The 15297-nt window shown below is 39.0% G+C and overlaps 2 protein-coding genes across 5 annotated transcripts; both read left to right on the top strand.

Annotated features, from left to right (window-relative positions):
• Positions 1–5: 5 nt before the first annotated feature.
• Positions 6–5444, top strand: pimreg (PICALM interacting mitotic regulator). The gene is made up of 5 exons (XM_029447410.1): positions 6–31; positions 2072–2395; positions 2835–3142; positions 3254–3349; positions 4875–5444. Exons 2-5 carry the CDS (start codon positions 2087–2089, stop codon positions 5032–5034), a joined length of 873 nt encoding a protein of 290 aa, XP_029303270.1. The 5' UTR covers positions 6–31; positions 2072–2086; the 3' UTR covers positions 5035–5444.
• Positions 5445–7135: 1691 nt separating this feature from the next.
• On the top strand, positions 7136–14716 carry cct8 (chaperonin containing TCP1, subunit 8 (theta)). Of its 4 annotated transcripts, none has more exons than XR_003833424.1 (16): positions 7136–7195; positions 7926–8016; positions 8147–8226; positions 8327–8476; positions 9020–9200; positions 9317–9378; positions 9459–9596; positions 10040–10218; positions 10682–10748; positions 10843–10930; positions 11028–11143; positions 11485–11556; positions 11687–11851; positions 11986–12105; positions 13281–13429; positions 14428–14716. XR_003833424.1 is itself a non-coding variant. In XM_029448108.1 (15 exons), exons 1-15 carry the CDS (start codon positions 7136–7138, stop codon positions 14500–14502), a joined length of 1644 nt encoding a protein of 547 aa, XP_029303968.1. In that variant the 3' UTR covers positions 14503–14716. The 4 variants fall into 4 exon arrangements, 1 of the variants encoding a protein (XP_029303968.1); XR_003833422.1 differs by having other exon boundaries at positions 13281–13415; XR_003833423.1 differs by having other exon boundaries at positions 13281–13411.
• Positions 14717–15297: the final 581 nt, after the last annotated feature.

Genomic DNA, 15297 nt, shown 5'->3' on the forward strand with positions numbered 1-15297 from the left:
CTAATTGATCCCTTTTGGGAAATTCTCAAAGGTCTCGATCTAATTACATGCAAAAATGTGAATGTTTGCTTACTTATTAATACGTCAAAAATAGTTTTTGCAAAACACAGGTTCATCCCAAATGGAATTACAAGAAATAATAGATCAAAAGTTAAAGAAAAGTGGAAACACAGGCTGGTCGATGCCTTTATGAAATCACCACAGACGTGGTGGAAGTGACAAAGATCTCCAGGCACTGGTGGTTGAAAGTGTTTCACATGCAGGTCTGTAGTGACATCTGCTGGTCACTTTACTTTCAACCCTTCCTATCCATAATAATGAGATTGTTGTGTAAATGTGCAAATAGACACACCAAATGAAATATTAACATGAGAAAAAGACATGCCTCACAGTGTAGGACAAGTGGCAAATGAACATTAGTATTTAACGTTGTCCTTGTTCTGTCTGTGTCAAGACTGCACTATCCAACAGGACAGATTTTGTAGACTATTTATCATAGGTATTTATTTAATTAAACCTTTAACCAGGTCATTTTTTTGAGATTTTGAACCTATATTTAATCCCACACATCATCATATAATTCAATAAAATATTGATAGCATGACATGAAGGTGCTGTTATATTCAACTCCTTTAAATTTAGATGTATTTAACTTTTTCTGTCTTACTTATGTTGGCTATGTAAATGAGGTGAACAAAATATAAACACTTCCCAATCTACAATAATGAAATACAACAACAACAAAAACAACTCTAACTGGCCTAAAAACTTACCAAGTTGAATCAACCTATGGTAAATTTTGATAAGAAATCAACATCTCATGCAGAGATTATTGCTGGTCTGCTGGATTGGATTGCATTCGATTGTAGCTAAAAACTGTAACTCAAAAAATAATGTCAATAATGCAATTAATATTGGTAATAATGTTGATGGGTAAGTTAAACAATTACATAAATAATAACAATAATAATAATGATGATAAAGTAAACATAAATTATTCAATTATTCAATTAAAAGTGGAACAAATGTAAACCTTTAAGCCCATTTTATCATCTCATGATGACCAGAGCCATATGGCTCCGATGATGACCGTGACCAGCACGCCAAGACGTAACGTGTTACGTCTTACAGGGGGCTTTGCGTGAAGGGCGTGGTGATGTGTATCTGTGTGCGGTCTGCGGTCCACCGCCAAATTCAAACAGTGGAAGAAAGAAACAACAGCAACTAAAGCAGACGATTCACAAAGCTGTTACTTTCAGGTAAGCTAGCGGCACGGTAGACGGTTGCATAGCTAGTATTTAATGTAAGGTATTTAACGTATAATATGTTTCGTGTAAACTGAGGTATTTTAATGTTAGCTAACGCTTTCAACTGCCGATAAGCTAACTGACGAACATCCCTCTTTGTGTTGTTTGTGAATGATAATCACTGGCCTTTTATTGGTAATGGTACTACTTGAAGACGGTTCATTGTTAATAGTGTGAAACTTGTAACTTCATTGTCGTTCCCATTTGACGCATACGTGCTAAATCACTGTTATTAGCTCCGTATTGGCTTAAAAGTTACACGGGGCAGGCAGCCTGCAAAGCAAGAAATCCTGATCAAACAAAAGCCACAAACTTTCACTAAAACGATTAACTGCTGCCGCATTGTACGGGTTGTTACGGGTCATGTCCCCATGAACCGATAATCGTGCAGTCATATCGTACATTTATTAACGTTAGCTCAATACTGTAAAGAGTTAAACTTGTTTACCTCTGTCTTTATATATGGAAATATCTATTTACTTGTATGATGCCTTATGTGACGTTATTAGTTTGGTCAACCAAAACTCAGTCATTTCATTTACATGCAAATAACATAATAACATTTAAATGGAAAGAAGCTAAAAATCATTTGGAAAGCTAAAAACCGAGTAATTTTTGCTTGATAAATTATTCATTGATTATCAAAGTATGTACAGACTGCTTATCTGCTGTAACAGTAGCAGTTTGTCACTTTCAACAATATGTTTTGTTATATTATGATACACACTCTGATGTTTTGTTATAACTCCACTCCCCTGTTGCAGGTTAATTCAGTCAGCATGACGTCTTCAATAATGGATGGACTAGGTAAAGCTGTGGTGGGAGTGTGGCGGGCACATACAGTCCTGGATGAGTCCGATGGCGCAGAGAGTTCCCCAGAAGCCCCCGACCGTTTCCGCAAGCTTCGCTCTTCTTCGTCACTTAACTCTTTGCGAATGTCCTTGCGTAAACGTCTCCCACTACGTTCTGTCCAGACCACCTCTCTCCCAGAGAATCCAACTTGGGAGACCCAGAAGGAGCAGCCAAAGCCCAACACAGTCCGCAAAATGACTCGCAGTGCTCAGAACTCCATCACTGGAGTATATCAGGTAGATTGACTGGTATGATTTTCAGTCCAAAACATATATACATCCCATGTTGTTCAGTTTATGATATAAATCAGTGCTGCTTTGCAACTTTCGCGATAAACGCATCGTTAAAGACTGTGATATTGCACTCTGACCATATTTTTTTAGTTTAAAGAATATCAGTATAATTCTGCACTTTTAAAAATGTAACTATCTTTATTTTTATTGGTGCCTTTTGTGTTCAGTTTCCTTTCCTTGTTTTAATTCAACAAGCATTTTGTTGTATCTCTAGCAGTATACTGGAAGGGAGAACTGAGACTGTTTTATTAATCGTTATCACGATATTCAACAACGTTATCACATATTTTCCTAATATCATGCACCCTGATATAAATATACAATAATCAAGCAAACTTTATTCCCTGCACATATCTCTCGGGTCCTTTTCTCCCTTACACAGAGGTTGCAGAGAACCAGAGACTTTGCACGTGAGGAGTGTTTGGTAGCAACCCCGGGTCAGACATGTGATGAGGAAGAAGCTGGTGCATCAACTTCTCGCACCCCAAGGCGTACACCTGTCCGAGCTGCAACACCCAGACGCACCCCCAGATCATCAGCCACACCCAGTCGTACCCCAGGCTCTAGAGGAAAAAGGACCCCTGAGGCTGGTGTACGAGGGGTGAAAACAGGTGGAGGCAGGAGGCAGCTGGTCCGCATGGCTGCATTACGAAGTCCCTTTGCCTCCCCCAACACAGAGAACCAGAGGCTGTGAGTCTTCTTTTATTCAGACCATGTTTTTCTATATTTTAGTCTTTGTTTGCTCCTGTCATTTCTTAGGTTTTCTCTACTCTGAGGGTTTTTTTCTCTCTGTTGTAACAGAAAGTTTGACCGAGATTTGGATTCAGTGTCCAGTGGGATCAGGAGGCTCAAACATCTGTCGAAGGCCTTTGACAACATCATTGGCAGAGACAACGGGTAAATCATCTTCATTTTGAGTATTTAGCGTATTGAACACTAAGTGTGGTGAATTGTGATGTCTTTGTTCTTTTCACTTTACTATTAGTCCAAAGTATTTCTTTTCATTTTGAGTGTTTTGTAAGATTTTTCTTGTTGGGAGTAATAAATAGTTGGTTGAAGGTGGGTGAAATGCAATTTCTGTATGTATGAATGAAAGCATGTGTGTGTTGTCGGTGAATGAGAGTGTTGTGTGTATTTGAGGAGCTCATCGGTTAATTTTCTGTTCAAACATATTCTGCATAGAGGAAAGCACAGAGAAGGACGATGACCCTCTTCTCCCCCCTCCCAAAGAATCCCAGCACAGCTTGCGGGTCCCCCAGACTTCCTTCCCCTCCCCCCACACACATTCTTCCCGACTAGATTTCAAACTGTAACTGTGTTTCTGGTATTTTGGAGGGAGTGAGGGGACGACAGCAGGGGAGAGGGTGTGGGAATTGGGGCCAGATGAAATGAAAAAAATGTGCTTGAGAGAGCTTGGAGTATATTTACATCACTTCCTGTGTTGACATTCAAAATGTTGAAGTGTGCTCTGGACCGGCCCATAAAGAGTGAGATGCACTGTGAAAATCAGAAATCACATGGACCGTGAAACGTGTCAGTTATTATATGTGCATTGCGTACAACTTTTCTCACTGAAATGAAAGGCTCTTCCTTTTGAAATGTAAACGCAAGTTTGTTTTCTTCCGACAACAGGAAGTTCGAATATTCACAAATTGTGGAGTAGGGAAGAAGGTAAATCCAAACATCAAAACATTATGCTTCAGCTTGTGTAAACATGTGCTCAGAGTTTAACTACTTTTGTGACATAAAAGCGCATGGCAGAGCTGGCCTGGTGTCTGTTCCGATGCATGGACTACTTGTACGTAAGAAATTGTGAAAGTCTCTTACCTGTTGCAATGAAAAGCTTCTCTTTTATGACTTATGAATAACCTACTTTGTCCAAGCAAAGGATGCTCTTCTTATCTATCAGACTCACACAGCCTTCCTTCCTCTTTTACTAGCCTTTGCTTTACATATTGACTCGTTCTCTGTCACCTTATCAGCTCAGCTTTGACATCCTTTCTCCTACATACAAGTAAAAATCTGTAAAAAGTTCATGAATGGATTTAACATAGACATAAATAATAATAATAATAATACTCTGCTGCTTTAAAAATCGTGTTTCTAGATTAACCAATCAGAAAAATTGCTTTCATTTTCAAATTTTGCAGTAATAATAATAATATAGCCCCTTTTCATAGACAAAATGCAGCTTTACATCAATAGTGACCAAACAATAAAAAAAAATTAAGTTTTTAAGTCGCACCTCCAAAGAGAAGAGAAGTAAATGAATGATGTATTTGGTTCTATTGTCCATATCTCATTGGCAATAGTGCCGTCTTAAAGTCTCAAAACCAGGTCGAGTCGCCTGTGGACACTTTCATTACTCACTCTCCCTGTGTTTATGCTCTGCAGTAATTGTTTATACTTTCTCTCCCTGCAGGAACAGTACAAGGGCATGTTCTGGAGGAGCAGTGATGAGAAAGTTGGACCCCAGTGGTAAACTTAGTCGCTCGAACCTCACACGTCGAGCCACGAACCTCTCAACCGCACTGGGAGGTTGGACCCACACAGCTGTGAACACTATTCGCAAACCCAACTGAACTACATGCATGTCTGTATGTAAAACACAGGACCTTTTTGTAGGCATTTATTATTACTAAGGTATCACTGTTACAGGGCAGCTTGTCTTATTTTTTTTAAAATCTATATCATGTGTAGTTTGCAATATTCAAATAATTATTGTGTGTTTACATGTCTCAGGTTAGCTGGTTGAGGTTAAAAACATTCTCAATGTAGCTACCAAAGGGATTTCTGTATTGTGGTGTATGTACCTGTCATAGCTGCTACAGCCAAATCTTTGTCTTTGTTACATTTTCAAAATACTAATATTGTAGTTTGTATTCTCACTCTCTGCATATAAACCTTTTACTAGTTTCTAAAATGTACTGAAATGCTGCACAAGACTAAAATTGTATTTGCAGAACTAACACTAAATTTACTGACAAAGGGAGATATATTTTCCTCTACTTTTATTTGTGTACAGTAATGTTTAAGCATTGGTTATTCCTTCTTTTTTGTTTATGACATTTCATTATGCCAAATTGTAAAGTATTTTCTATGAAAGGGGACTTTTTTTATGTGTGTGTGTGTGTGTGTGTGTCTTAGGCAGTATTGAGTGGGATTTTTTAAATTTTCATATCTTTCCTTTAGGCAGAGGTTGGCACTTTTAATGGCCCGTGGATGATTCATGCATCAATACTGTACACATAAATCATTTGATAATGTAATGGGAGAAAATGTAAGTACTCATTACCTGATGTCAACGATAATGATGTTATAAAGCCATATCCAGCTGGTTATTAGTGTTGTGACTTCCAAACAAACATTTCAAATGAAGCAACACTTTTCCCCTCTCTGCCAATTTTACATATTGATGTGCCTAAATGTGAAGAAAAAACATTATACAATAAAATCTGTAAACTACAATCTAAAAGTCTTGTCTTTTTTATTGTTATTGCGGCACAAATAAAATGATGTGGATGGTAAAGTTCTTGTCAGTGGTATTTAGTATTTATGTCCATTTTACTCGTACTACTAGAACCGGACCCTCTGCACTTCTGATTCAGTGGTGAAAGTCAAAGGTTACTTTCTTTTGAGTGCTTTGCAGCATGACATTAAAATAATATTCACTATTTTACAGAATCCTACAAATATGAGTCAAGTGTAGATTTAGCAATTGGGTGAAATAATATAAACTGTCCTTTGCTTCTTTTTTTCCAGATGTAGTTGTTATTTTACCCACAATTTTTACTTATTGTTTGAATTGCCAAGCATACATTTCCAACACACCTTTTGTCACAATAATAAAAATGTTCTCCATATGTGAAGTAAGCTGATGAATAAAATTAAATATTTTTTAAACGTTTTACCACTATATATTCTATGTAATATTGTAATGTTATATAAAGTAGTAGTACAGTGAAGTTCAAAGTTAATTTATGTTGTTGTACAATAGTTGCACAGTGAAATATTGTTGAAGTCCCTTTATCATAAATAAGTGGAAAAAATTAAAAGCAAATGAAGAGTTTAGAAAACATGATGCATTGTTTATATTAAACCACCCAACAGTGTAGTGTATGAACATTGTTTCAGTGTAGGAACAATGTGGCTAATAGCACATTTAAAATTCCTCTTCTAATAATCCAATGATATTAATAAATCTTTTTTTCTGTTATATATCATCATATGCAATATGATTCCAGTGAAATTTAATTCAGTTCCATCAATGTATGCATAACACAAATGGTATGACATAATAAATAGTTTTACTTTTGAGACTTTTATAACTATATGTTGAAGATATACTTTTAGTATTTTATTTAACATTTTGACATGGTAGTTGTAGTTTTTCATACAAGTAAATAAAGGATCACCAGAATAGAAATTATACAAGTCTAACATTTCTTACGCCCTGTTTTGAACGTAGCCATATAACCATAAAGGCAACATCTCCCTTAAGTGGTGTGCTATTGTCACAGCAGGTGGAACGAGAATCGCTCAGTTTGTCCCTTGTTATTACCCGTCTTTAGTCCCACGCCTCGCTGAAGTCGCTCCTCCTCTGTCTCTCCGGCTTTGTATCCAGAGCTGAACCCACGCCGCAGCTACCTTCTTCAAGTTATTGGGGCTGCTAAACATCCAAAAATGGCTCTTCACGTTCCCAAAGCTCCCGGATTTGCCCAAATGTTGAAGGATGGCGCCAAGGTGAGTTTAAATCACTTTGTTGGAGGAGTTTGGTATCTTTGAGTGTATGGTTGTGAAATAGCATGCTAGCTAGCGTTAGCCCCTGAGTTAGCACGCTTATTCACAGTCATGTGGGAGACTTCTAGAAGGAAGCCAGGCCGCTCAGAGCTGCTGGAGCCGGGGCGGTTGTGACGAACTTAAGGATGCCTCTTTTTTCACTGTCCTTTCTAGCAATTAAACCGGCTGTATATGTCTGCAGTGTTGTAACTGCAAATATAATAGTCACGCAGCAGTCACACCCAAGTCAGCGTTTAGCCGTCATAGATGATGATTTGATAGTCACCTAGGATGTGCCAGAGATGCTGATGCTTCCTGTTTAGGGTTAGCTTAATTTTGTTAAAGCTTTTATCTAACCATATAAAACCTCCTTAGGTCATTTTGTTCAAGTTGTTTATTGATTTCAACTGATATTACCAGGATAATGCTGATAGAGCCATATTTTGATATGCATTGTTCTCCATCAAATGGTATGCAGAACGCCAATACCTATTTGTCTCGCATACATTTAGTCTATTTGAAAGAAAGGAGACTGCAAGCTAATAAATACGTGACATGGCATTAAGAATTTGCCAAAAGTCTATTTTTCATCCGTTAAGGTGTTACAAATGGTTTCCTAAAATTCATGTACAGTAATGAAATGCACTTCTTTTTAAAAGTCACAGCAATTGAGTTATGATGATCTCTCCCGCAGCACTATTCTGGGCTTGAAGAGGCAGTCTATCGTAACATCAGAGCCTGTAAGGAGCTTTCTCAGACCACACGCACAGCCTATGGGCCAAACGGTAAGTTCTCTACTCCGAAAGTAAAATAAATGTGTCTTAATTCTTTGTTCAAGTTTTGACCTATTCAAACACACATTGGTGAAATATACAAAATCAGTGATGCTAAACTATGACCTTGTTGCCTTTTCAGGTATGAACAAAATGGTCATCAACCACTTGGAGAAGCTGTTTGTCACCAATGACGCCGCAACGATTCTCAGAGAGCTTGAGGTGAGGAAGCATAATATTCTTTAACATACTGCATACAGGAATGATTAATAAATTGGGGTATTTAACTGTTTCTGTCTATGAATGTCATTTGTTTTTATAGGTGCAGCATCCAGCCGCCAAAATGATTGTGATGGCATCCCACATGCAAGAGCAGGAGGTTGGAGACGGTACAAACTTCGTCCTGGTGTTTGCTGGAGCTCTGCTGGAGCTGGCTGAAGAGCTGCTCAGGATGGGCCTGTCAGTGTCAGAGGTAAACAAATGTAGTCCAATCATCATTATGCACATTTTGCTGTCGAGCTGCAACGAGTAGACAGAAAAATGATCGGCAACCATCTTGATAAACAATTATTCGTCTAAGTAATTTTTCATCCAGAAATATCTGAAAATGCGTGCTGTGTAGATTATGTGATTATGTAACCACAGGGTCTTGTGATGGAAACACTTGTATTTGTCTTCTTTGCCCACATTATACACTCTACGAGTATGTTCATGCTTGTCTTCTGAAGAAAGCTGATATTGTTTGTCTTTTTAGAGAAAACACATTTCTGTGTAGGTATTTTGAGTAAGGTCACTCATATGTTACAATCTCAAAAAGAAAAAGTATTTTATGCAAATCGGCTAAATATTTGCAATACAAAGCTAAATATTTGCAATACAAAGATAAATATCAGGCTGATGCAGTAATATTTTTAAGAGATGATATTGATGATAATAACAAACGAGCAAGAATTTCTGCATCCCAAAGAAATTGATCGCTGCATTTCCTCAATGTCCCTTTTCCTCTTTGACACAGGTGATTGAAGGCTATGAGAACGCGTGTAGAAAGACCCTGGACATCATGTCAGACTGTGTATGTTCCTCAGCTAAGAACCTCCATGATGTTAAGGAGGCGACATCTCTTATCCGTACAGCAGTCATGAGTAAACAGTACGGTAACGAAGACTTCCTCGCGGGCCTCATCGCACAGGCCTGTGGTGAGTCAGAAATCCCGACTTCCTAAATCTAAATAGCTGTTCAAGTTAATTAACTTGAGGCTAGTATTCATTTTCTATTTCTCTAACTTACTTTTCCTTACGGCATTGTGCTTCAGTGTCCATCTTCCCAGAGGCCGGCAGTTTCAATGTTGATAACGTCAGAGTATGCAAGATTTTGGTAAGCAGCAGTATCCATTGAATGTGTTTTTATCGTTTGTGTGTTGTTTGACTCGAAATTAATGTCTGTGGCGTTTTCAGGGTAGTGGAGTGACGGCGTCCACCGTGCTACATGGCATGGTTTTTAAGAAGGAAGCAGAGGGAGATGTTACATCAGTTAAAGATGCCAAGATTGCTGTTTTCTCCTGCCCCTTTGACTGCATGGTGACAGAGACCAAGGTAAAGAATACTTTATTCTCTTTGATGCTTTAGAGAAATCTGAGCCACACAAACTAAAATAGTTCAGATTAAGATCTAACATATGCCGGTCTGTCAGTTTTACATGTGACACATTTTACATTTGGCCTAAAATAATTTGCTGTATGATCTGGAAATTATTTCACAAAAGCTATATCACAGCTAGAAAGGGGTAAATAATCAAAATGAATGATGTCATAATACCATTAATGCCATTTAGCAGCTTCAGTCTCAGGGTCCTGATATTGTGCATGCTGGCTCACTTCAAAGCCATCTTTAATGTTATTAGTAACACCTCTGCTTTTCCTACCATGACAAGTGAAAAGGTCTGCTGCGGAGAAAAGGCCTGTTGGGTTTATAAAGTCCCTATGGCCCTATGAAGGTTCTGAACTTGGGTGCTAAGAATAGTCTTATTTGTCTCATAGGGAACCGTGCTGATAAATAATGCAAAGGAGCTCATGGACTTCAGTAAAGGAGAGGAGGAGATGATGGAGGCTCAGGTGAAGGCCATCAAGGACGCTGGTGCCAACCTGGTGGTAACTGGGGGAAAGGTGGCTGACATAGCGCTGCACTACGCCAACAAGTACAAGCTCATGGTTGTCAGGTAAGACCCAGATGACTTCTGACAATCCAAATAAGCGTTAATTATCAAGTGATCGGTGTGATAGTACGACAAGAGTTTCCTGTTTCAAAATTAATCACTATTGTCAATTATCAATACCATGTGCCCTTTTTTATAACTTCTGCAATTATCACTGTCATGTGCAATATTCACTCACAACTTTTTTATCAACGACTCTGTACTTATACTGTTGTTACTGTATTTTATTCTATTTAATTGTGTACTCGCCACTTTACTTTCTTGTTCTTTTGCTGTAACACGGTACATTTCCCCGTCGTGGGACTAAAGGATTTCTGATTAAACCTGTCATAAGAATGTCTTCCACCTCATTGGGGCAGATGAGAGATGCCTGTATTAATTAAGTGCTATTGAAAACCTTTTATGGTAGTATATTTTTAGTACACAGTGTACTTCCAGTCCTAATTCCTCCTCCTTTCCCCATCAGGCTGAACTCCAAGTGGGACCTCAGGAGGTTGTGCAAGACTGTGGGAGCTGTAGCACTGCCCAGGATGGTGAGTGTCATCATGTTTCGTTCAGATCAGATTTATGAACCATGAAAAAGTGCACCATTACATCATGTATAATGATGCTCTCCTGCTTTCTTAGACGGCTCCAACTCCAGATGAGATGGGTCACTGTGACAACGTGTACCTGTCAGAGGTGGGGGACACTCAGGTGGTGATCTTCAAACATGGTAAATCATTCTTCAGGAGTCTTCATTTTAAACCTGATCTTTACTCCATATGAGTTTTAGGCTGAACATGTTGTTTGGGCCATCTTGTGTTAAACAGAGAAAGAGGACGGTGTCATCTCAACGGTGGTGATCAGAGGCTCCACTGACAACCTGATGGATGACATTGAGAGGGCTATTGATGATGGCGTCAACAGCTACAAGGTTCTGGTCAGGGTAAGTCGGCACGATAAACCTCTGTAAGAAGTTTGCAACTTTAGTAATAAGAAATATAAATAAAATCGCAAGAATTCATATTATACTTTTTTTTTGGGGGAAAAAAAGATGAATATGCCACATTTAAGAGTATCTCTTCATATTTCTCTCAAAGAGTAATTATTTAAAACATTTCCACACACAAATTGTTTGACAAGAAATAATAACAAATCTCAACATTCAAAGTAAATGTGTATTCACTTAACTTTTATGTCTTGAGGTAAGGTAAACCCTTAATTTCTTTATAGTTACTTCTTGGCCTGCACAATTGCTACAGTTTCTCTGTCATTCACCGTCTCTAGGACAAGCGACTGGTACCTGGAGCAGGAGCCATTGAGATTGAGCTGGCCAAACGGATCACCGCATACGGAGAGGTATGCAGATTTGAGTACATAAATAGAAGTGGACCATGTGCCAACTAATGCCTCTACTCTTGGTTTTACCCTTTTTGTCTTTACTGCTGATGAATTGCAGAAACATGACCTTTTTCCCCTCTCTCTGTAGTCCTGCCCGGGTCTGGAGCAGTATGCCATTAAGAAGTTTGCTGAAGCCTTCGAGGCTGTGCCACGGTCGTTGGCTGAGAACTCTGGTGTGAAGGGAAGCGAGCTCCTCTCTAAAATGTACTCTGCGCATCATGAGGGAAACAAAAACATTGGTTTTGACATTGAGGTGTGTATTTGTATATGAGACGGAAGAAAAAAGAATGCAAGTACATAAAATCGTACTATCTCTTAGTTTTCCTGAATTAAAGCAATTTATTTTTGTGTTTGGTTCTGATGACTGATGTGTGATGTTGTCTTTAGGGAGAAGGCCCCGCTGTGAAGGACATGCTTGAAGCTGGCATTCTGGAGCCTTACCTGGTCAAATACTGGGGTGTCAAACTGGCCACCAACGCTGCCATCACAGTACTGAGAGTTGACCAGGTGTGTACAAAAACTCAGAAATACTCGTGACACACTGATGATCAAGAGCCGCCACAAAGAATGAAATGTATAATGTTTTTTGATGCGTCATTTTATGTTTTTCTTATTGTCAACAAATTGCATGAAAAGACAAAATGTCAGTCTCTCAATAATACTTCCCTACCCTGTTCATGAAAGAGTCACACATTTTACTTTCATTTTATAACAAGGCCAAATAATTTCCATAAACAGCTGGGCAACAATAGTTTATTTGTGGGGGACTATTTTCATCCACAGATAAATACTTATCTAGTGTATTTCTATTACTGAGTTTTACAGCAGCTGGCCGGTGTATGTGGGGTTTATTAAATGAACTACAATGTACAACTTCATTATAACTACAAACGTGTCACCCAGTTAAACAATATCCACATGTTTTTAATGGTCAGAAATCGCCTACATCAGGTATTGACTACACAGACAAACCTGGGATACCTGGGTCAATTGTTTTTGGTGTTTTCATGGGATTTGTTGATGATAAGAAAAATGCAGAGTATTGCCTCATCCTTTTTGATCAATCTCCAGACAGTAACTATGATCAGGAGCCTTTTGCCTTATTGCTATTGTTAAATTGAGTCATTTAATCTAACATATTGAAGATTTTAATTAAACAGGTTTTTAACAACAAGGATTTGAACTGTCAAACCTTACAGGTCATTTAGCAGACGCTCTTATCCAGAGCGACTTACAGTGAACTGACTACAGGGACAGTCTCCCTGGAGCAACTTATGTTTAAGTACCTTGCTCAGGGGCTCAATGGTGGCAGCTCTGGTATTGAACTCACGACCTTCTGGTTTGGAAGGTGTACCACCAGTACACTAGGCTATCGCCACCCAAACAAAGCCTCATCTTTATATGTGGTGTATAGCAGATGCACACCACATTGGTGAGGTGTGTCTTTACATTCAGGAGTCTTCTATATTTATTTAGTGTTTCCTCACAAAGAATCCAGATTGAACATCATCTCATCAGGTTTATAGACACAAGGCAGATGACGTGTATCCCATAACTTGTTTCTAATCAGCTTTATTTTTTAGGTGTTCCTAAACTCAACAGGTGTTGTTGGAGAGGCCTATGTGAATTATTTGTCTCCACCAGGTAGTTGATGTTAGAGTGTGTGTATATGTGCGATGCAGATCATCATGGCTAAGGCTGCAGGGGGGACCCAAGGCTCCCAAGCAGAGAGGCCATTGGGACAAGGACGAATGGGATGACGCACCTGATAATTTTGAAACTCACCATTAGAGGGCGCGCACACACACCCTCCGTCAGTAGGTCCTGGAATGTGTGTGTGTGTGTTTTTGAGATTTACTCAGCTCACTCACTGGACACTGAATTTGTGAAATGTTCTTTTGCCTGTCACAACTAACACCAAGTGTGATGCAGAACTCACTTCAGAGAAATGTTGTGACGCTGCAGCATTCATCTACTTCAGGGGGTTTTTCAATACTACCAAGTGTGTCACTGACAGCGGACTAAATCACTTCAAGTCTAAACTTGCACAAAACAGTGTGGTTTGATAGCATGCTGCATGCACTCATGAACTCTTTCCCTTGAAGTGGACGCCCTCAGGCAAGTGCGGAATTGAAAAATGTTGCATATAACATCATTTAATTTAAAAAAAGGGAACATGTAAATGAGATGAGGGGATCCAGAGGGTGAAGTGGCTTTGTTGTCTGGTGGGCATTTTCCTCCAATCACTGTGAAGCCATTCTACTGCATCAGAATACAAAAGTCTGGAGCTCAGCCAATTTACTCAATTCACCAGCAGGGTCTGAGATTATGTCTCCTTCAAGAAAAGCCCAGGTGATTTATTGAGCCCCGGTACAGAGTCCTTAGCGCTATGATAAATCCCAGCATTGACGCTAACTGGTTTGGGGTTTAAGCTTTAATTTGTTAACTTTGGTATTAAGTATTATATTTAGTATTAATAGTATTTTGTCCTTCTTTAGTCCTAAAAGCATCAATGGCAATTTTCCATTGTATCACGGTTTCCCTTACAGCATACATCTGCCCATATGAGATCATGAATATTTCATCACTATAAATGGCCCTCCTCTGTATCCATAGGAATTTAATCTCTTATTTTGATAATATAGCCCAAGTCATTATTTGAGCATATGAATTTGTATTATTTTAAGCTTTTTCCCCATGCTAACATGTATGTTTAAAAAACTGCAAACCTGCCTGCCTCAGAGCCTATAGCCTGCTGCGTGGATCTCCGTGCTCTTGATTTCCAACCAGAGAGGACTGACTGACTGACTGCTTCTTTTCTCCTTTCAGATCATCATGGCTAAACCAGCAGGAGGACCCAAACCTCCTCCCCAGGGCAAGAAGGACTTTGATGAGGATGACTAAATCTGATGCCATCCAGCTGATGCTTCTTTAACCCTGAACGCTCCCACTTGGATTGACAAAACCTTTTCTACTTGTTTATTTAAAGCTTAACAGTTCGGTTTATTTTGTAGAAATGACCACACATTGGTTAACAAATATGTGAAAGTAAGATGTATGGATGGCACTGTTTGCTTTATTTGTTCTAGGTCCCAAATAAAAGGCACTTGGGCTATCATCTTGGTCAGGATATTTTTTACTTGATTGTGTCACTCAGCCATGTTGTTTGCAATCTGCTCCTTGCTTGGGCAACAAACATGCATGCATTTACCTTTTAGATGTTGCCCTGTGGGGTTACTTTTAACATGTTGAGGCAGGACGAAATTATGCATGCGCTGGTTTATTTTTAGAACGAGTGAATTGAAGAGAGGTCAACAATACAAGACATTCATAGTGTTGGTAATGGATGCATTTATTTGTTTCCTGTGTACTTCAAAATAAAACTGGTCTGCCATGCAAATGATGCAATCCACGATGATAGAAATTGTCACTTATGTGTAGAATTAATTTCTGCGGCTCTGATTAGAGAGCAGCAGGGGGAGCTGAACTCCACCCGTATGCAGTCTCATTGGATGGCGAAGATGTGGGCGGATTTGCGCTGACGTTGCCCATACTCGGGATTAACTTGTTTCTATGTCGCCATATCTATCACATTTCTACCGGATAGCCAGCTCACCTGCAGGTAGTTAATAAAGAGGATCCGTTAGCGTCTTCAACCCTTACATTAGTCTGTGTGTTGTGCAGAAAACTGTTGATGGG

Source organism: Cottoperca gobio, chromosome 14, assembly GCF_900634415.1.
Source record: "Cottoperca gobio chromosome 14, fCotGob3.1, whole genome shotgun sequence".
Lineage (NCBI taxonomy): Eukaryota > Metazoa > Chordata > Actinopteri > Perciformes > Bovichtidae > Cottoperca > Cottoperca gobio.

Bases quoted from the DNA above. Each gene is read 5' to 3' on its own strand.
- pimreg (XM_029447410.1), top strand. From the start codon at position 2,087: ATGACGTCTTCAATAATGGATGGACTAGGTAAAGCTGTGGTGGGAGTG. The intron at 2,396-2,834 runs GTAGATTGACTG...TCCCTTACACAG, and splicing joins CCATCACTGGAGTATATCAG to AGGTTGCAGAGAACCAGAGA. The intron at 3,350-4,874 runs GTAAATCATCTT...CTCTCCCTGCAG, and splicing joins ATCATTGGCAGAGACAACGG to GAACAGTACAAGGGCATGTT.
- cct8 (XM_029448108.1), top strand. From the start codon at position 7,136: ATGGCTCTTCACGTTCCCAAAGCTCCCGGATTTGCCCAAATGTTGAAG. The intron at 9,597-10,039 runs GTAAAGAATACT...TTTGTCTCATAG, and splicing joins GCATGGTGACAGAGACCAAG to GGAACCGTGCTGATAAATAA. The intron at 10,219-10,681 runs GTAAGACCCAGA...TTTCCCCATCAG, and splicing joins TACAAGCTCATGGTTGTCAG to GCTGAACTCCAAGTGGGACC.